Below are 20,954 nucleotides of genomic sequence, written 5' to 3'. Positions count from 1 at the left end.
AAATCATATATCTATGAAGTTAGGATTGTCTATCGTAAATGAAGGATTTAATTTGTCTACACATTAATTTTACTATATTTTATCCAACATGTGAATCACCCTGACGTACATTACATGTTTTTTTTCCCCCCTATTTGACCCCAGGATGATTTCAGGTTATGAGCATGAAGTGAGGGGACCAGACTCAATGAAGTTTTGGATCACGTGTGAGCCAACTGTCCGGGCTGCGGGCAGCGGCACTCCAGCTCCTCTGGGCGGACGCTTCCACTCTAACCACCGCCTCTTTCTCCAACTGCTCTGGGACAGATTTATGCTTCAGCTTTTTTTTTTTTATTATTATTTATGAACACCAGTCCACCCTCCAGGACGGCGTGGCGGCGTCAATGAAGTGCGAAGACGACATGGAAAGCCCCATGGGCCCGAGATGACCGATGATTTGGTCAAAATAATCTCCTTTTTTTGGTCGCCAGAGAGGGAAACTTAAAACAAGGCTTGTTTTTGGAGTTCCACCTCCCCTCCTCTCTCCCCGTAGGATTTGATTCAAAGGCGAAAACCAAGATGGCCGCCGATTCCGTGCAGGTAGGAAAAGTTGACAACTGTTGCGAAAAGTGCGCAAACTCGCTCCAGAGATTGAAGCACAACTTCGTAAACAGTATTATTGTGTCAAAGTCGGGTCGCTGGGAGTCGGTGGTGTTGTATGTGTGTGTTGGGCCTGTGCTAACGTCAGATCCCAAAGAGTTGTCTGGGAATTATCGATGGATTGAGGCCTGGAAAACAATTATCCAAAGTTATTTATCCTGAAATATCCAAGTTTTAAACCGGTGGTTTTGTGCTGTGTTAATTCGTGGCACGGCCGTTGTGGAAAAAAACGTGTAAACGTTAGTGTTGCTGTCGATGAAGTCAAATCATGGTTGTTGAACGTTAACTTAAAGCTACCGTTGAGTTAACCTGCGTTACTTTGGGAAAATAAACAGTGTCCTCCGTGTGTTGCCGTAAGATACCGATAACGTCACACTTTTCTTTTTTATTATGTGCACGCGCTTTGGGAACACAGTTCAAATTGTTCAGGTTTCTTTTTAATAAAGAGCTGGTTTACTTTGACTTTAAGTTATCGAACACGTTATAGACCGGATGACCTTACTATAATGTAAAATAAGTCATAAAATGTCTATTCTAACTTGCAAGTGCTCATGTTGGTATTTAAAATAAGGACCAAGTGCACACAGGCATTACAGTCATGTTTCATTCTTCTCCATGAACAGTCATGACTCACTGATTAATGTGGTTTCACTTGAGTGACGTCAGACCTAAAATGAGTCTTTCTGAAAAAAAACATCCAAAGACCTACAAGTCATCCACACCTTGTATCTAATCCCTCTTGGAGTGCAGTCTCGCCTTAGCTTCAGCATTACAGTGCCCAAACTGTATTCACGTCAAAGCTAAGACCAGTATGATAAGTCACACGCTATTATTCATCTGCACAGGGCGGGAGAGTGGTGACAGCAGATAAAGGAGCTAAGACTTGTGTGAGGCGTAAATCCAAGTGTTTTGTATTCATTTGATCCTCGCTGCTGTTGTACATTGAGGCAACAGGTGGGGATGACCTACCCTGTTGTCATGTAAGTGATGCATTCACTGGACCATTAAATAATAATACGGCTCAGGATACTTTATTTATTTTAGTCATGAACAATATTTTAATACGGTGGCTGTATTGAATTTAAATGGTCAGTCTAAAAACCATAAGCTGATGTCAGAACTGCTGTAGGCAGACATGGATAAACATGTTTTTTATTTGGGATCCAATCATACTACTAGGACAGTTTAAAACTAAGCCAGACTAGGTGATGTAAAGTAGTGCATGCTATTTTACCATCACAGCTGGCTGATAATGATTGATCATATTGCAAACACATTATGATTCAGAGTTGATGAATCAAAAGTGTGTGGTCACCTGCCACAAAGGCTTGATTTGTTAGTCGAATGTATGAGTGGAACACTCCATATACTTTCTGGTCTTTCAGGCTTTTAGTTTGTAGAAAGCGTAGAGAAAAAAAAATTACAAAAGTCCTCTGAACACAGTTGAACCATAATAGAATAAATCACCAGTCATTGGTAAAAGAAACTGGAAGCTTGGTTTGAATGAGAGCTCTTCCTGTTTCAGTGTCTAGTGCACCGATAACAAGCTGCAATAGGAACAGGTGTGTTGCTAAAGCGAAGCTGATCTTAAAACTGCACAACAGAAATAGAAGGTGAGTGTATGGTTAGCTCTGTTAAAATAGCAGCTTCACATACGCACTGACAAATCACATTTCAAAACATTTCAATCTCACCGAGTGGACTGCAAAAGACCCAAAGGAAAAACGGCTATCCAAAAATATTTAAAGCCCAAATGCAATAATTGTTATGGTCCAATAATGATATTTGATAACTTGTGCTTTTCTGGACTGAAACACAATTGTAAATCAAATGTATTTGAGGGGAACATGTTTACAGAAGTAGTCTCCCTCATTGCATGCATCAACAACTTTGTGAGGCCGGAATGTTTTCAAATGTAAATAATACATTTGGTTACCTGAAGTTTGACTTGACATGGGATATGTCTAAGGCTTGTGTGAAGGCAGCATTTGTAGGATCCGTGTTTATTAGCCCGTGTTGCTATTTCTGGTGGCAGCAGAGCACCAGGCTGTGGCCAGTACTCTGCAGCCAGCTGTGGGGTCAGACAGCCGGGTGTCAGGTTGTAGGTCTGAGGTAGGCCTCATGCAGTAATGGCGACGGCTTGGCTTTTTAAGCATGAGCCTGGATAGTGGCCTCAACTTTTTCCATTGTCCTATTGTCTGAATGGAGCTCTTGTTGTTGGACTTGAGGCTTTCAGGCTTAAAGTGCAAGTTAACCTGCTTACATTTGAGGCTCAGACCTAATGTTTGCTTTTACCTCAGTTTCCTTTTATGTCTGAGGCACTAAAAGAGCTTTCCAACCAGTTTCATTATTGTATAATGCAGTTCATAGCTGGAGCTTATTGTTTTTATTTTGTGAAGATGAATATCTTGATTTTAGTCAACAAAATAAAAAAATACGAAGCACCTCCTTTTTAATTTTTGTAATAATCAAAGTCAGCTTTATTGTAAATTTTACATTTGTGCAAACACACAGAAGATTGAAAGTACGTTTCTCTTCTGTTCGACAAAGTGAATAATAATAATAATAATAATAATAATAAAGTGCAAAACAGTTAAGTTTGAAAAAGAACAACATATAAACTATAAAACACAGCATTTAGACTTTCATTTGTTGTACGCCTTAAACAATCCACAGAGCAGCAAGCAGAGCCACACTGACAAGAACAAGTTCCCTCAATCCATCACAAAGTGTGTGCATTGTGCTATGACTGGAAACATTTGCTTACAATTCCTGCTTCACTCGTCTTTGAACCTCATAAGTCTGGAGTTCTTGGTGTGGCGGCGTTCCTCTTGACAAGGCAACGCATTATGAAATGATAAGGGCCACACAGGTAAATGAGCAACTCGGGGAAGTATTGCAGTCACAAAGAAACAAGAGGTGAAACCAATCCTGCAAATAAGCTCCTGCTCTCCTTCTTTTGCTGTAGTTTCTTTCTTTGATCTCAAATTAAAATGCAGACCCTGCGGGTCCGCTAGCTGATTTATTTCCACCTTATCTGATCGGCCTTTCATGGATTTCCTTGCATTGTTTCACAGTAAAATAGGCCCTTTAGGGTGTCCTCATGCTGTCCTCATACCGCATTGGGCAAACACGGCTACAGTGCAAACAAGTTTAGCAGGGCAGTGAAGAAGAGAGCTGCTCTCCCCCCCCTCCCACACCCCCACACACACTGTTCTTCCACTTCCAGGAGTTGTGACCTCCATTTTACCTGTGAGTCATCAAGCAGCCTCAGTCCAGGATATGTGCAATATAGTTTCCTCTCAAGTGAGCACCTATAGGAGAGTGGGGGTTTCACAAGGGCCCATGGAAGTCCCATATTTTACTTGTCATGATTTGTACCTATATGAAATCTTCAGTTGAGGAGCATTTAGCCGAGGCACACCGATGACGCAACTTGCTTGATGATGATCAATTGAGTCAGTAGATGACGGCCTAAATGATGTGAAATATGGCCTCTTCTCCTGGAGTGAAGGTGGTTCTGGTCTTTGTTTGAGGTGAGATGGCCGCCTCTGAAATACAACATTTTGGGAAACCTTGCATTTTCATTGAACCGGTAGTAAGGATAACAGTTTATATGGCGCTTTACTGCTTTGTGCCTTTTTAGTGGCAACTTTGCAAGGTTGATTCCTACGAGCTCTTCTGTTTTAAACAATGAAAAAGAAGCATGCTTTTCTTAATCGATAAAACTCCATCATCTAAACTCAGACTTGAACACCACTCCTGACTGCTTTGAACCTTCCTTTCAGTCGTGGGGGTGTTGTTTCTACACGTTGTTTCACAGCGTCTCCTCCTGCTCCTCCTCCTCTACACAAGTCGCTTTCCACGGGGGGAGGACACAATGGACAGCCAGTGTTGTGTTTTTAACGTGGGTTAATTTTAGACACAGTCCTCTCCCTGGAGTGAGATTAGGTCCCATTCTGGGCTGCTCTGACCTCACAGAGTTAGAAGCTAAGAGGGATTTGACCGTCATCGCTCAGACGGTTTATCTTCCCTGTTGATGTCAACGATCTGTGTGAGAAAGAGAGAGCAGAATGAGTGAGCTGTAGGAAATCGGGTACTGTTTGAGTAAATGAGTGTGTGGCTTTGGACTGAGCCTCTGCCAGCTATTGTGTAGCCGAACCTCTGTGGAGGAGCATATCATTTCACCCAACAGAACTTCAGTAGAGCACATGTAATGATAGTTGGCGCTGGTCAGCAGAAAATGCGAGGAAGGGTCGGTTCGACTGATCTGGAGATGGAGTTCGCTGAAACGGACGACGTTCAGGTGAGGCAGAAAGATGTCATGCCTTGTAGACTTGAGCCGTCTTTTTACCATCCTTACGTCAGGCAATTGTACTTTTAGCAGCAGCCCACTGACTTGAGGCTAGTTGCATTATGTCTAAACATTTCAATTGAACTGTGAAATGTTTGTTTTTACAGTAAAGTTCCACTGAGTTCTGGATCCTCTTTTCATCGTTTTTGTTGTCTGGACAAGTCGGTTTGAGTTTACATTGATGCTTTTTCCAAAACATCAAAGTTGTTCTCCGTGACGGATGTTGAATAACAATGTTTATGCATATAATAACTAATTGTGCAGTTGGTAGCACCACAGTGGGGGCAGGCTTTACATTTTGGTTCATAATTTGGTTTATGCTGTCATGACTGACAGATAACAGAGAAATAACAGATGACTGATAACTGGTGCACTACTGTATTCATGATGAACTTTAAAGCTGCAGCCATTCAGGAAGTGACCTCTAATCCCTCTTTAGTTAAGGTGAAGGCTTTAAGGATGCAAGTAAATGGTGACTGACGGCAGCAGTGAAGCGCCGTGTCCAGAGGTTAGCTCAAGTTCAAAACACACCGCCACACTGGGGCGACCTCTCAAAACTCTGCTTTGGCTGCTGGTGTCGAATCTCTGAGCCTCGTGTTGGAACAGAACCCATCTGCGGTGCATTTTAAGTCGTTCTAGCTTTGTTTATTTCGGTGTAGAACCTGTAAGTTGGACGTTATCACTGATCAACTGATGTTGGTGGTTATTATGAGAGACTCCGTCACTGCGGGATGAGTCTGTTTTTATCGTTTCCTTACTGCTGTCATGAGCTGGCACTCGTTAAAAAAACGGAAATGCATTTTTTTTTATGGGTCAATAGCCTCAGCTGTTTTGAAATATTGTCTGTTATAATATTGTTGGTGCTGCTTTCTGTTTATATTGATGAGTCCTGTTTGTCAGTTGCTGCTCAAATATTGCCAGTCCTCTGACCTCTGCATGTCCTCTCCTCCTTTTTCTCTATTATCCCGTTTGCCTCTTCCTCCCTTTGCTGACCTCTTCTTAAATACATTCCACGTTATCTTCTCATCTCGTCTTTTTTCTTTTTTTCTCCTCCTCCTCCTCCTCTGCTGTCCTCCTTTTAGGGGGATGCCAGGGGCCAGCTGGTGGCGGAGCGACTGGGTCTGGGACACAACCTGGACCTGTCAGACACCATGGTTCAACAGAAGCTGGATGAGATCAAGGAGCAGATCCGACGCGAGATCCGCAAAGAGCTGAAGATCAAAGAAGGTGCCGAGAACCTCCGAAAGGTAAAAATCTCTGAATATGTTGCGGAGAGTTTTTCTCTCAAAGCTGAACTACTTTTTTTTACATTCACTTCCATAAAAGTTGGGTAACGTAGACGGGATCGCAGATCAAAGTTCGACATCAAATGCATTTTACAACTGTTTTCACCGGCTGAAAGTACTCCCTTTACTCGTAAACTGACATTTTTAAAAAAGGTTCCCTTTAAAATCTTTTCTATTTGATGAACTGTCAACTTTTCTGAACTCTCCTCTCCTCTCAGGTCACCACAGACAAGAAGAGTCTGGCGTATGTGGACAACATGCTGAAAAAATCTAACAAGAAGGTTGAGGAGCTTCACCAGGACCTGCAGGAGCTCAACGCCCACATTGTGGTCAAAGACCCCGACGAACTTCTAGGTAACAACAGAAACATGACAGCAAAGTGGCCCCAGAGGATTAAGTCAACATTGACCAAGTAGTAAGGACAGTTGACATGAGTTAGTGCTCTATATACATCACTTCTGTACAATTATATCACTGTTGTGCTCTTTTACATCCGCTCCTTATTCCTTGTGTCTAAGCGTCCCATTCAAGTTTGTAGGATTAGTTAAATATTGCCCACATTATAGTTCAAATACAATTTATTTTAGCTGATCATTTCAAGCATGAGTGAGTTATTACAGTTTATTTATTTGCCAACTTGTTTGATGGCTGTCTTGTGATTGTAGAGAGAGTCCGAGCCAAAATCACCTAAAATCTGTGATTTCTGTCCCGGTGTAATACCAAAAAACGGCGACTTCTCTTCCAAGTATTGTCATTATCTGTCTAGCGTTCCCTCCCAGATACCGTTTTATTGTAACGGGGAAGTATGGCGTGAATAATGTTGTCGGTGCCGTGTCAGACCAACACCTATATGAACACACACACAGCACTCCGAGTGTTTAGAGGTGACTCACTCTCCAGCGGGTGACATTGTTGCATTCCACATTCCAGCAACGGTTACAATGAGGCCGTTGAAAGCCTGCTCCTGTGCAATTGTCAACAACAATGGAGTTTGTGGAGAGTTACCCGCAGCATAATGTAGTTTTGTTACATGAGTCGCTTCATGCAGCACTTGTTGGTGGTGAGGGTCTGGTTGAATTCAGGAAGAGAAGGAATGGTATTTGTCTGTGTGTTACTAACACATCCCCCCGCCGGTTCAGTTGACATTAGGATGTAGATGAGAAGGGGGAGGGAAGGGAGGTCATCTTGGTAAATGGTTATCTTAAGTGGGAACAAATTTAGCCCGACTCGCTGACTCTCAATCTGATGAACGAGGGCTTTCTTTTTAAGTGACGCGACGCCAGGGGAATGTCGCCGGCCGTCGCAAAAAATTAATGGAGACGGAGCTGATGGGCGGCTCGGGTCGGCGGTCACGAGGCGACTCGTCGAACTGCGCTTTGCTCTCGAATCCGCAGGAGGCGGCACTTGTTTCCTGAATTAAGTAGGAAAAGAGTCGCTCTGCCTCCGCAAGCAGCCAAAATGTGTTTTGGTTCCAGGAGCATGTTCGACGGGGGCTCTGGTTATTCTCCGCCGCTCAGCGGAGGCCAGAAACGGACCAGCTCGCTCTCTCTGAGCTGTCTGCGAGCGGCGGCTCTGATGCGAGGTCACCAGTCGGGTCCTTGTGTCACGTATGAGCTCGCTCATAAAGTCGTTCGTCCCCGAGATCAGCAGTTTACTCCCCAAGTTATGTCAAATCAGATATTGGGCAATACTGTCTCAAAAAGCTGTTCATTTCAGTTTTTATGCATGTTTAGAAGATTAATTTTTTTACCAAGCTTTTGGTGTTGGATTTAATGATGAATAACATTCCAGTAATGTTTATTAATTAATTTCCTACATTTAGTTTTACAAAGTTTGGAAAACAATGTTTAAGTCAAGCCTGACTTTTAACAAGATGCTCTCAGTCTCTGAGGCAGACAGAGAGACAAACTGCTTATCAATTTAACGATGGTATTGGTTCAGTACTCGGCGTCGGCCGATACTCAAAGCCCAGGTATCTGTATCGGATTGGTGCATCCCTATCCGGGAATACAAGTCCAGTCTGTTTTCCCTCCAGTTATCACATCTCGAATGACAAAACACCCACGCCGGCTTTAGGACCAGCTCTCCAAACCATGATGTAATTGTTAACAGTCACGTTGGCGTGATTCTCTCGTTGCCTTCTCGTCGGATACAGATGGGGTTAATCTGAGGGAGGGTTTCCCTTGTCAGCTGTCCAGCAGTGACATCAGCCCTGCAGCTATTCGGTAGCTCAGTATCTTGTCCTCTGGCCCAGCGTGGGCTGAACTGCTGAGGGGCGGGGGTCCTTGAATTCTTGGCTCGATAAGACCTTGAACACAACTCCCGCCCCCCTTCACTCGGAGAGGAAATCCCCAATTGTAGTCGGGATGCACGCGCTGAAATTTCACACGTGTGTTTCTAAGCGTGTCTTTATCTTTTGCACAACCAACTCTCTAGTGATATTACGTAACGACGGTGACAGTACAAAGTCTTGACCGTTAAATTCTGGATTTTATAAACACTAAAGTTAGTTTTGCCCCGAGTCCCTGGTAAATTCTCACCTCGCTCTACAGGCTTTTCTACACGTGTGGTTTGGATGAGAATCTAGAAATGGCCACTCTGTTTTTCCCGTCTAGCCCTGCCCCCCTCTGTGTGTGTCTGTGTGTGCAAGAGGGTTGCCCCGGGAAGGCTAACATCCTCCCGTCTTCTCAGCTTATTAAGGGTCATTAGATGAATCATTTAGGCTCGCAGTTCAAAGAGTCCCATGCTTCCCTTCTGTCCATATCCCGCAGGTGTTCAAAAGAATTCTTAGTAACTGTTTGGATAAAACATTCAGAATTAATGAATCACAGACCCGCTTGCTGGTTATTGTTATCTGTTTGGCGGCGTCTTCCAAAATAAATGATTTTCCTCACCGCTGTTATTTTAGTTCATGCTCAAATAGATGAACTCGAGACTCCTTCAGGGAATTCAGAATGTGTATTAATAAGTCTGCTTAAAGTCTTGCTTTTTTTTTTTCAGTCCAATTACATTTTTAGTGAAAAGAAGAGAATTGAGCTGAATAACTTTCAGTTCTGCACATGGTGGACCCTCATCCAGATTCAACACGTTGCTGGTGTTCTGGATGTGGCCTCGACTCTTTGGGTCGTTTCTGAAAGCGGTTGCTTCGTGATGCAATAAAAACTGAAACTGAACTTGCAAGTCAAGTCAGGAGAAGTCAGGCAGGTTTTCTTGCCCATCTCACGAGTGAGAAAATGTTTTCGCTCTGAGCTGCAGCGATCGGCCTGGCGAGGGCTTTTCTCTGCACCTTTCGAGTCCTGACACGACCAAAAAAAAAACAACACTAGAAAACATTGATCTCATCGGCCAGAACTTATTTCCGTTTTCACTTTGTGTGTCTGCGTGGTGTGTTTGTGTGAATGCATGATGTTCTGGAAAGCCTCAATTTACATTGGCCCAGTAGCACTGATGTTAGGAGTCTGGAATGCAAAAGCAAAGTTCGAAAATTGACATCATTTTGGTGATATTGTCATAAATGATTACATCACATTAACATATGAAGTGGTGTTGTCTTTGCCTTTTTGTTTTTTCAGTTGCTCAGAATAGCGATGACTGCAGGGTTTCCCTCTGCTGTCCAGCACGTTGCAGGAGAGGGACAATGAGATGACAGAAAATGAATTTGCATTTTGCAATAGGCAGTGATTGCCTTTTTGATTTATAGTTCCTGACAATCCAAGCATCATAACAAATTAAACTGAATATTTGTGTGTTCTGGGTTGTAATCACATGTTTGTAATGTTTGTCCTTACATAAACACGCACACTTGTTGTGTAAAAGACCCATCCAGTCCAATTGAGACATTTATTGAACAGAAATTCTTACTGATCAAATCTTAACGTTGTCTTGTGTAGTTTTTGGAGTATTTTGTGAATAAACCATCTAAAATTATAAACACTAGACCTGTCTGCATATATTACGCAAGGACTGAAGTTCTATCTATCTCTGTGCCTTAACATTAAAACACATACTTTTTCTTTGGCCTTTCCCTAGAATGCCCTTTGACCCCCGATACGCCCAACAGTGAGGCGAGAATGTGCACCAGCAGCAGCCGCCTGGCCGCCCTGAAAAGAATGAACGACATTGAGCTCAAGGTCAAACAGGGTGCAGAGAACATGATCCTGATGTACTCCAACGGGCCCTCCAAGGTAAGCGTCAGTGGGCGAGAGGTCACTGTAACGCAGACACATCAGCTGTGCCGTGTTGAGGTTTATTACACTTTCATTCAAGCTAGGTCTCACTTCTGTAGTCAATGTATTTTGGCAAAAGCAACATAGGGACTCGAACAGTCGCACAATCATAACGATTTTGAACAAACACATTGACCAAATGTATTTAGGAGAGAAAAATCGAGTGAATACTAAAACTAACGTCCAAACTATCTGGTTTTAAAAAATCCTTCAGTTTACAAATGAACCGCCACGCAAACTCCTGTGTCAAAGTTTGTCTGCCCCACCACTCAAATTGTACGATATCTTTCCTCTTGTTTGAATTAATTTGTTTCAATAACAGAAAACAGAAAAAATGATAACAGGAAATCACACAGCTGAAGGAAAGAAGTAAAATGCTTTCCCTGATTATTTTTTTTTTTGCGCCGCCTTCCGGGGTGTCAAACCCTCAAGTTTCAAACCATCATTTTAAATGAATAGATGTTAATAAGTGTTCAGTAGCTGCCTGAATTTCACCTCATTGTAGCATGATCATGATATAAACAGCTCAATAACCTCCCACTGCTTTCATACGTCTTATTTTCCCCGCAATTGGCCATCACACAGTCATCAGTAGGCCGGGTGGTAGAGCAGCCTGAGGTCCTAGCTGCGTTAGCTTAGCTTCCGCCTTAGGCTCTCCTCTCTGGGGCAGTTTGGTGGTGTTTTGGCCCTGCAGGTCTGGCTGGTTGGTCGGCCGCGGGTGAGGATTGTCTCAAAGTTCGCTGCAACTAAGCCAAACCCCCCCCCACGCTTCCTTTTCAGACGTCGTACGCCATTTAGAACAATATGTAGTGAAGTTCATAGGAGCTACCGGCATGAACGTGTGCCGCCGGTAATCCCAATGCTTATTTATTTAGTCATTATGAGAGACTTGTTTTATTAAAGGCTCAATCCCATTTTGACAAGCGGTCTGCAGGGGAGGAGGAAGGCGCTGAGAAGACGCTGACACACACTGTGTCATATGCAGCGCTGTTTGTTCACAAAGCTCTTTGTGGCTCCTCTAATGCGCAGAGTGAGCAGAACTATCATTTAGCTGCGACCCCGTGTGCGAGTTACCAGAACAGAGGAAAACAGCTGGAGCAGCGAGAGCCGCTCATCCCGCCTCCCGTGTACGTCTCAGTAGTAATTGAAGCCACTTTGTAGTAGACGGTTTAGTGGAGTGCAGAGTTTCAGTCGTGAGTCTCTCATTAGCCGGTGATGTAATGCAACAAGTGAGAATCCTTTTTAAAGGAATAGCTTGACACTCATGGAAATACTTTAATTATCTTTTCTCTGCGAGAGTTGGATGAGAAGATGGAATATGAAGCCCGGCTCCGTCCAAACGTAACAAGATCTGCACCATGCGCTCATAACTTTCACTGTCCAGTAATGGAAATGTGCGCTAATATGCGACCAGTTCTAAACTGACACAAACTATTTTTGAAAAGACAGGTTAGGATTGCACTTTAAAAACTGTGTGATGTCGAACTTTGCTTCACGTCATATCTTATTTTAACCAGACATAGGTCCTTTTTATTTGTTCAATAACACAAAGGTGTCTGACTCTGTGTTCATGTGAGTGTTGTTTGGAAAAGAGACGTCGCTGCAGAGCCTCGGTGTGTAACTGTAGTTCAGTAAACGGGACTGACACATGAGCCCCAGTGTCTTGAAGGAGCCTCTGTCTGACCGGGGAGGTCGCTTACAAAATGCTGTGACCTCCCCGGTCGGACGGACGGACGGAGGAACCTTCCAGTTGGAAATAGTCCTGATGTCAGAGAGGAAATGCCTGCTGGACAGAGGTCTTTCCTGCATGCGGCGGCGTCATCAACAACCAGGATTTAAGTGTGTATGTGTGTGTGTGGGTGGGTGGGTGTGTGCGGGTGTCGGCAATTACAACACAAAATGAGATTCCGCTTCTTTTTTTTTTGATGATTACGATTTTCCATGTGGTCACTCGTTCTTTGGCTCCAATAAAGGGCATGAACTGACGTCCTGTCTGTTTGTGTTACATGCTAGCAACATCAAAACACAATAAGTGGTGAGGGATGGTGTGCTTTATAAATGATGGATTGCCCATTTGTAAAAGGAAGTATTAAGGATTTATAGATGATGAATAACATCATGTGTAAAGTGTTAGTAAATAGAAAGATGCTGGAATTCATGATTAATTCAGTAGTTACTTCTCGTTATTTAAGTATTGGTTATGTTTGTTGACTTCATCTAAAGTGAAGACCATTGATATGCTTTGCTTTAAAGTCCTGACATCCAGTTATTTATTTTTTACGGAAGACAAAACAACACAATCTTTGATTTAAACGTTAATGTGTAACAATGTAGGTTGTTATCGTGTGATATTTCCCCACCAACAGACATTTCTAATTTTCTAATTTTCTATCTTAGGATCGTAAGTTGCTAGCGACCGCCCAGCAGATGCTCCAGGACAGCAAGACGAAGATAGAGTTCATCCGGATGCAGATCCTCAAGTCCAGCCAGGCCAGCGAGCTGAGCTTCGACAACAACGACGTGATGGGTGAGCCTCCGCCCGCACTCAGTGATACATTTTACACAATTGGCCCGCATGACTTTGGAGGATAAATGCTACTCTGAGTGCACGCCAAGGTCTTATGAACATTTTCTCTCTTTTTTTTTTTTAAATGAAACAATGATTTCCTTTCTTGTCCTCCAGACAAGCCCATCATCAGCCCGTTGGACCTTCGGGTGGAGGAGCTGTGTCACCACGCCAAGATAGAGTCCGCCGTAGCCGAGGGAGCCAAGAACGTCATGAAGCTCCTGGGCACGGGAAAAGTCACTGAGAAAAGAGCACATTCAGAGGTAGATGTTTGTGTTTGCATGTCCATGTAAAATTCCCTCCATCATCCCCCCTTTGTGTACACAGTGGCGATTTAAAACCAGAAGGAAAAAGATTCGCATCACTTTAGACCTGCAGTGCACTTTCATTGCCTTTTTTAATTAAAATGATCCGCTCAATTAAAGTAGACTGTCCTTCTAATAGATGATCTCTTTCTATCCTTCACCATTTCCTTTCCTCCCACCCTCCTTTGCTTCCTTCTGCACTTCCTTCCCTCCTTCCTCTGTCCAGGCCCAGGCTCGTTTTAATGAGTCCAGTCAAAAGCTCGACCTCCTGCGGTATTCCCTGGAGCAGCGCCTCAACGAGTTGCCTCAGAACCATCCTCGCAGCAGCAGCATCGTGGAGGAGCTGTCCCTGCTGTCCTCGCCGGTCCTCAGCCCCAGATCCAGCATCATCTCCACGCAGAACCAGTACAGCACCGTGACGAAGCCCGCGGCACTCACAGGTAACGGCACCAAAGACGCAGTGATGGTTATTGGGTGCATGTAGATGATTTGACTGTGACATGGACTGTGGCTATTTGGATCATGGTCCATGTCTACTGCTCATTATATGAATAGTTTCTGTCACAGTCATGTAGTGTGCTGTAACTCTGTTACGTTGCTCATTCTGGTCACATGACATCTATTGCTTCTGTCCATCCGGGAAGAGGGATCCTCCTCTGTTGCTTTATGAAGGTTTCTTCCCTTTTTTCCCCGTAAAAGGGTTTTTACTATATTTATTTTGGGAGTTTTTCCTGATCTGATGTCAGGTCCTGGGACAGAGACGTCATGTGTACAGATTGTGAAGCCCTCCGAGGCAAATCCTGTATTTGTACAAAAATAAACTGAATTAAATTGAACTTTCCAGGCACGTTAGACGTGAGGCTCATGGGCTGTCAGGACCTCCTGGAAAACGTCCCCGGTCGTTCCAAAGCTGCATCCGTCCCGCTGCCCGGCTGGAGCCCCAGCGAGACGCGCTCATCCTTCATCAGCCGAGCGAACCGAAACCGCGGCGTGAGCTCGCGGAACCAGACGAAGAGCGAGGAGCTCTCCAGTGAGTGGAGCTCGACCACTGCAACATACAAGCGTTTAAAAGTCTGCGGTTACATTGAGCTACACAAAGAATCACAGCTGGAACATATTTACTTTTAAGAGAAATGACCTTGTCCGCAATGCCGACTGAATTGCAGTCTCGATCGGGCCATCGTTCATACAACAGTACTTGATGAATAACGCGCGCGTGTGTGTTTCCTCAGATGAGATCAGTGCCGTATTGAAGCTGGACAACACGGTAGTCGGCCAAACGAGCTGGAGGTCGGTCAGTAACCAGGCCTGGGACCAGAAGTTTACGTTGGAGCTGGACCGGGTAACACACACATTTCTGCCCTCGACCTTCATCTCAGTGTTGTTTGAGCAACACATTCAGCATGTTTCAACTCTGTTTCCTTTGTGTGTGTGTGTGTTGTTGCTCTGTCCTGTAGTCTCGTGAGCTGGAGATCTCGGTGTACTGGCGCGACTGGCGTTCGCTCTGCGCTGTCAAGTTCCTGCGACTGGAGGACTTCCTGGACAACCAGCGCCATGGGATGTGTCTGTACCTGGAGCCTCAGGGGATGCTGTTTGCTGAGGTGCTCACAAAGTCACACCGACTATAACACCCTGAATGTGTGCACACGTCTGTAATGTCAGTGTTTCCTCATCCATACGGTTGTACCAGCTTTCTGTGTTTTGAAAATTACTTGCATTTATCTTCTCCAGGTGACATTTTTCAATCCTGTCATTGAGAGACGACCAAAGTTACAAAGACAAAAGAAGATTTTCTCGAAGCAGCAAGGTCAGTCATCATTCAACGTTACCTCACACTTATTTAAGATGTTCTATTGTGATCTCAGACATAACAACCTACATGTGTTGAAACAAGCCTGGATGGTGTTGATGTTATGGTTCTTGGATTCACTCAATCAAGAATTCAACTTTCATTCATTTCCAGGGAAACAGAGATTTTTGTGTAATATTGACATGTTCCATCTTATTCTCCTCTCTTTCTCACTTTACTTTACAAATGTCACCCCCCTCTTTGCTCTTTGTCTCATTTGCCTCTTCGTGATCAGGTATAACCTTCCTGCGAGCCCCTCAGATGAACATCAACATCGCCACCTGGGGCCGCCTGGTGAGGAGAGCCATACCGACCGTCAGCACCAACTCCTTCAGCCCGCAGGCGGCCGAGACCGGGCCCAGCAGCCTGCCCGGCTCACCCACACCCAGCAGGTACTAAAACACACAAAATACACAGACCGAAGGGCCGATCACACCAGACGCGACTCTCAAAACCGTTGTTTTCCTATGTTACGGCCTTTCATGCGCGCCTTTTTAAACGCCAAGCATCGCGTTCATTCTCAACTTTTAAGCGCAAGGCGCAGAGTCGCACAGCTCATCACCGTCACGCTCGGCCAAGGCAGCCAATCGGATCAAGCAAGAGGCGGGCTTTATTCCTTCCTGGTTTTGTGTGGTATGAACAGCGGGGAATTCAAAAGAAAATGGCAACCTCTGACGAGGCGCTAATGTTAGCGGTATTTAATCACGAAGAGCTTTACAATTCTAGATGGAAACACGACTCTGCTGCTCAGAAGACACACAGCAAAGGCAAGAGCGCCATGTTTGTTTGAATCCATTTTGTAAAGTAAGTTTTATCGCCCGGTTGTGCGCGCAGGCGCCGCTCCACAGGCGTTTTTTGAAGCGGCTGAGCTTTTAAAAGTCGCGTCTGGTGTGATCTGAGGCTACTCGAAACGTATCACAGTAACTCGCACTAAAGCTATGAAAAGGTGATTTAAAACTCAACAGTCGTGTACCTCTGCCGGTGCACAGTGACCCGCTGGTGACCAAGCTGGACTTTGACAAAGAGCCCACCCCCGGACCCAAACACTACCCAGCAGCCGACGACATCGGAGAACCGCTGGTGGAGGACAAGATGCCTGACAAGGAGGAGGTACAGGTACAGAGATCCAGACATTACTGGTGTTGTTGACTGCTGTGGGGGCGAGCTAAATATTACGATACCCAATTTTGGACCATTGTCTTCTAATACAACGCTATGTGTCCACAAAGTGGTATAGAAAACAACTTCATATGAAATCTTCTCAATTACTGGCTTATCATCCACAACCAAAGAAGCACTTTGTGGAGTAATAGTCTCAGCATTTGTTAAACTAAACTATATAGTTTTACATATGTATAGTCAATGATAATACAAATGTAATGGTTTTCCTTTATGTGTGTGCCCCTGCCGATAATACAATCTTACTCTATAGTGATTATCAAAGCATATTTGTGATTATTATTCACACACAACAGATTCAACTATAATTTTCCAGTAATCATTTCTAGTTGCATTTCTTAACTTTACATCCTTTCCTCTCCTCTGTGTTGCCTCTGTGCAGGATGCCCTCGCTTCCTTTGACTTCTTGAACAAGAGGAACAGCATGGCGGTGAAGCCGGACCTGGACGGATTGGCGGAGCAGGAGATGCAGCATCCAGACCTGGAGCTCATTGCCCTTCAGAAAGACACAGTCATAAGGTAAGCGGTCCACGTGCTCCTCTTGGTCGTGTTCCTTTTTGAAGCTTCACTTACTCTTACAATGAAGAGAGGAGAGTCTTGATATTTTACGTGAGCAGGGGGCGTCACCATTATTGCTTTTTTAGACATCATCTGCTCCGTCCTAATGTTCTGACATGCAAGTGTTCACTGCAGCTGAACCAGTCACACGGGTGTAGACGCTGCCCCCTGGCTTTGAGTCTTCACAGCTTAACTGCCGTCTCAACAATGATTCGCACTGGATACTAAATTGAACACTGATTCTTTTCCAGGGAAGAAGAGCAGTTCCACTTCAGCCTCCAAGACTTCAAATGTGTGGCAGTGCTCGGACGTGGTCACTTTGGAAAGGTGAGTTTCATTTGATCACCTGACAGGAGGCTGCAACTTTTCATTATCAATTAATCCGTCTCTTATTTTCCCGTTTGTTCTTATTGCCCAAAAAATATCATAGAGTAGTAAAAAAATGCTAGTTAAGATTTACTGGAGTGTGTTTTATGTGAGTCTTATATACAAGTGTATTTATCAAGCTGTAACTTCCCGTGCTTCCCCTCCTTAGGTGTTGCTAGCAGAATATAAAAGCACAGGTGAGATGTTTGCCATCAAAGCGCTGAAGAAAGGCGACATTGTGGCTCGCGATGAGGTGGACAGGTAAATGTTTTTAAAGCTCCTGCAGCTAAATATATACACGGCGAAGCCGCACTTGAAAATGCTGCCGTGACTCACACAGCCTCCTCCACCTCCTCCTCCTTCTCTCTTCTTCAGTCTGATGTGCGAGAAGAGGATTTTCGAAGCGGTCAACAGCGTCCGCCACCCGTTCCTGGTCAACCTGTTTGCGTGTTTCCAGACGCAGGAGCACGTTTGTTTTGTCATGGAGTACGCAGCTGGAGGCGACCTGATGATGCACATCCACGCCGACGTTTTCTCCGAGCCCCGGGCCATGTGAGTACCTCGATGTCTCCAGCAGACTGCACGTTCTCACCGTCACCGAATCGGGTTTTGGGGCCGTTTCGACTCGGTTCGCCTCGTTCTTTTCTTAGATTTAGGAGTTCAGAAATTATTATTAGGAATCGCCAGTGTGTAATATTTGTATTCCTCTTTACCATTTTAGATTTTCTTCATGACCAGTAAATCTCTTGTAATCTGATATCCCGGCTCTTTTGTTTTCGCTTGCAGATTTTATGCAGCCTGCGTTGTATTGGGATTACAGTTCTTACATGACCATAAGATTGTGTACAGGTGAGCAGTTTGAGGAAAGTCATTCAATTTAGTTTCACATCTATCAGGAGCGTGAAGTCCTCAAAGATCTTTTTTACTTTTTCACTTTGCAGGGATTTGAAGCTGGATAACCTGCTCCTGGACACAGAGGGATATGTAAAGATTGCTGACTTTGGGCTTTGCAAAGAAGGTAAAACTGCGAGCCACGTTCTACTGAAAATGAAAGCTTCAAAATAAAAACCACCGCCCTGAATCTCCTCAACACATCAGTTTTGCGTGAGAGACGGTGACGGTTACAAGAAGATCGGTCCGTTATTCAACGGCGTCTGTGTCGCTTTCAGGAATGGGTTTCAAGGACCGCACCAGCACGTTTTGCGGCACGCCAGAGTTCCTCGCTCCTGAGGTTTTGACTGAAACGTCGTACACTCGCGCTGTGGACTGGTGGGGGCTGGGTGTCCTCATCTTTGAGATGCTGGTTGGGGAGGTGAGTCCTTGTTTCCTTTTGACGAATGATCTATAATCGATGTGACAAACATTCAGGGACTTTTGCGTCGTTGCGCAGTGCGACTCCGTTTGATTCATCCTGACTGTCAGTGATTCATATTCAGCAGCAGATGTCGGGTCTTCCTGTTTCATTTTGGCACATCTTTTTTTTTTTCAGTCGCCATTCCCCGGCGACGATGAGGAGGAGGTGTTCGACAGCATCGTCAATGATGAAGTCCGCTACCCACGATTCCTCTCGACCGAGGCCATCTCCATCATGAGGAGGGTGTGTAGTGATTCTCCGAGATGGAAGGAATCGGTCTCATGCGTTCAAATTCAAAACAACTGAGATAACATGCAGTTAATGACGTATGTGTGTGTGTGTGTGTGTGTGTTTAATATATGCTTCCCCTTGTGATCAGCTTCTGAGAAGGAACCCAGAAAGACGACTGGGAGCAGGAGATAAGGACGCAGAGGAGGTTAAGAAACATCTATTCTTCAGGGTAAGAAACCAGAAAAAACACCATTTGCACGATCAATTTTATCCATTTTATAATTTAGAAGAAAAAAAATAACTCCCCTAACGTGACCCTCCTCTGTTTCTGGGAAGAACATGGATTGGAACGGACTATTGGCTAAAAAGGTGAAGCCGCCGTTCGTGCCGACGATTCAGGGCGCCAGCGACGTCAGCAATTTTGACGACGAATTTACCTCAGAGGCTCCGATCTTAACTCCGCCCAGAGAACCCCGAGCGCTGAACTCGGACGAGCAGAACATGTTCTCTGACTTTGATTACATCGCTGACTGGTGTTAGCTTCCTGTCTACACACACACACATGCATACACACACACACACACACACACACACACACTGTGAACCAACCAACACAGCAATGACTGTAGCTCACATCATTTTTTTAAAAAACTTTCCTCATCCTCGCCCCAAAAATGTTGAGGAGCAACGAGCGCGGCGGCTCCCCGAGCCTTTCGGGCAAAACTTTGTGCCATTGAGAAGAAAGTCCAGAAGCCTCCACAGGACCCCCACTTATTTTTTAATCCACATGAAGAACGTTTTTTTTTTTTTTTTTAAAGAAAAGAAAACAAATGAACTCTGTTGCGAACGAGGACAAGTGCTTCGTCCTCCCGCACACCTCGTTGTCGTGTCCATTGTCTGACCACTGAGAATGTTTTTCATATAAACTCTGAGAAGAGAGCAACATCACAATCATGTTATTCAGTGTCGCTGTCGTCAGTTGTTTTTTTTTTGATCTGTACAGATTATATTCAGTCGTATATTTTTATTTGTGTGTTTTTCCCTTTTCTTTATTTGCAAAGCCCTTGCCATAGTTTAAGGACATTTAATCTCACTGTAAAGTTTGACATTTCCGCCGCCAGGTGTTGAGAGGATTTGAAGTGCTCACAGCGTCGTCACCGAGCGGTCAACCACGCGGACGTCTCGACTACTACTGCTGCTTCTCGACTTGAAATCAAAGAGAGGGTCTTTTCCCTTTGCGTCTTTGTGTCTAGGGGCCCGATCTTTGTCTGTTTTCACCTGTTTTTCCCACTTTGCTTCCAGGTCTGCATACAAGAACCCACATAATAATAATAGTAGTAATAATAATACTCTTTTGTATAAAGCAGTAGTCCATCCAGTGTTAAATGTGACCGAAGCTGTTAAATTTAACACATTACTAATGTTGGAAATTAGATTAAAAATCGTTGGCCGGAAGAAATAATGCTAAATATTTAATATTCTCCTGCCCTTTAGCTGCTCTGTAGCGTTCCAGTTGACTTCAGGTCTAAAGATCTAAGTGCCACTTTGTATCGCAGGATCTTTTGGAGCAATAAAATCAAACAAAGTTCATTATTTTAGCGGTAAGTTCAGCTGGATGTCAATTGTTTTCTCTTGTTTTTTTTGGGAGAGGAGGTCGTTTCTAAATGAACATCTGATTGTGGTGAACCTGAACACATTCTTTTTTTTCCTGTTACCTCAGTCAAAGTGAAAGCAGTGTTGTTGTTTTTTGCAGTTAAAAGCTATAAAAACCAAATTCATCCTGTCCCTCTTGAAGGAGCAGGTGAACCCCTTGTGGTAAAAACATGATCGATGGACTGACCATGAACCCAATGACGGAGGAAGCAAAGACATAGAAGATGTGCAGGAATCCATAAGAAAGCGCTGAGCTGTTATTTGGGAACATATGAAACTATTCCAGGTTTCTGTCAAATGTCATTTAAATGCTTTCCACACTGTTCTGTGATCAGTTACTTCTTTCAATCCGGCAGAGGAACCAGCTGACTGTCAACTTGCATGTTAT

The 20,954-nt window shown here is 44.2% G+C and overlaps 1 protein-coding gene across 3 annotated transcripts; it reads left to right on the top strand.

Moving 5' to 3' along the window:
* Positions 1-267: 267 nt before the first annotated feature.
* Positions 268-20,504, top strand: pkn2a (protein kinase N2a). 3 transcript variants are annotated; one of them, XM_068602163.1, is made up of 23 exons: positions 268-579; positions 6,076-6,240; positions 6,498-6,633; positions 10,309-10,463; positions 12,903-13,032; positions 13,189-13,334; positions 13,603-13,816; positions 14,221-14,406; positions 14,609-14,718; positions 14,834-14,977; positions 15,108-15,183; positions 15,461-15,617; positions 16,215-16,335; positions 16,787-16,923; positions 17,214-17,289; positions 17,498-17,589; positions 17,704-17,880; positions 18,115-18,177; positions 18,270-18,346; positions 18,498-18,640; positions 18,818-18,925; positions 19,062-19,142; positions 19,250-20,504. In XM_068602163.1, the coding sequence occupies exons 1-23, from the start codon at positions 559-561 to the stop codon at positions 19,451-19,453; spliced, it is 2,919 nt and encodes a 972-aa protein (XP_068458264.1). In that variant the 5' UTR covers positions 268-558; the 3' UTR covers positions 19,454-20,504. The 3 variants fall into 3 exon arrangements, with proteins under 3 accessions (XP_068458264.1, XP_068458255.1, XP_068458275.1); XM_068602154.1 differs by having other exon boundaries at positions 16,215-16,341; XM_068602174.1 differs by lacking the exon at positions 268-579 and adding an exon at positions 2,051-2,252 and having other exon boundaries at positions 16,215-16,341.
* Positions 20,505-20,954: the final 450 nt, after the last annotated feature.

Source organism: Clinocottus analis, unplaced genomic scaffold (assembly GCF_023055335.1).
Source record: "Clinocottus analis isolate CAN_PGR_092001 unplaced genomic scaffold, fCliAna1.0.p SCAF_11, whole genome shotgun sequence".
Lineage (NCBI taxonomy): Eukaryota > Metazoa > Chordata > Actinopteri > Perciformes > Cottidae > Clinocottus > Clinocottus analis.
This window is presented reverse-complemented; position numbering and strand designations above follow the sequence as displayed.

Bases quoted from the DNA above. Each gene is read 5' to 3' on its own strand.
- pkn2a (XM_068602154.1), top strand. From the start codon at position 559: ATGGCCGCCGATTCCGTGCAG. The intron at 10,464-12,902 runs GTAAGCGTCAGT...TTTCTATCTTAG, and splicing joins ACTCCAACGGGCCCTCCAAG to GATCGTAAGTTGCTAGCGAC. The intron at 14,719-14,833 runs GTAACACACACA...TCTGTCCTGTAG, and splicing joins TTACGTTGGAGCTGGACCGG to TCTCGTGAGCTGGAGATCTC.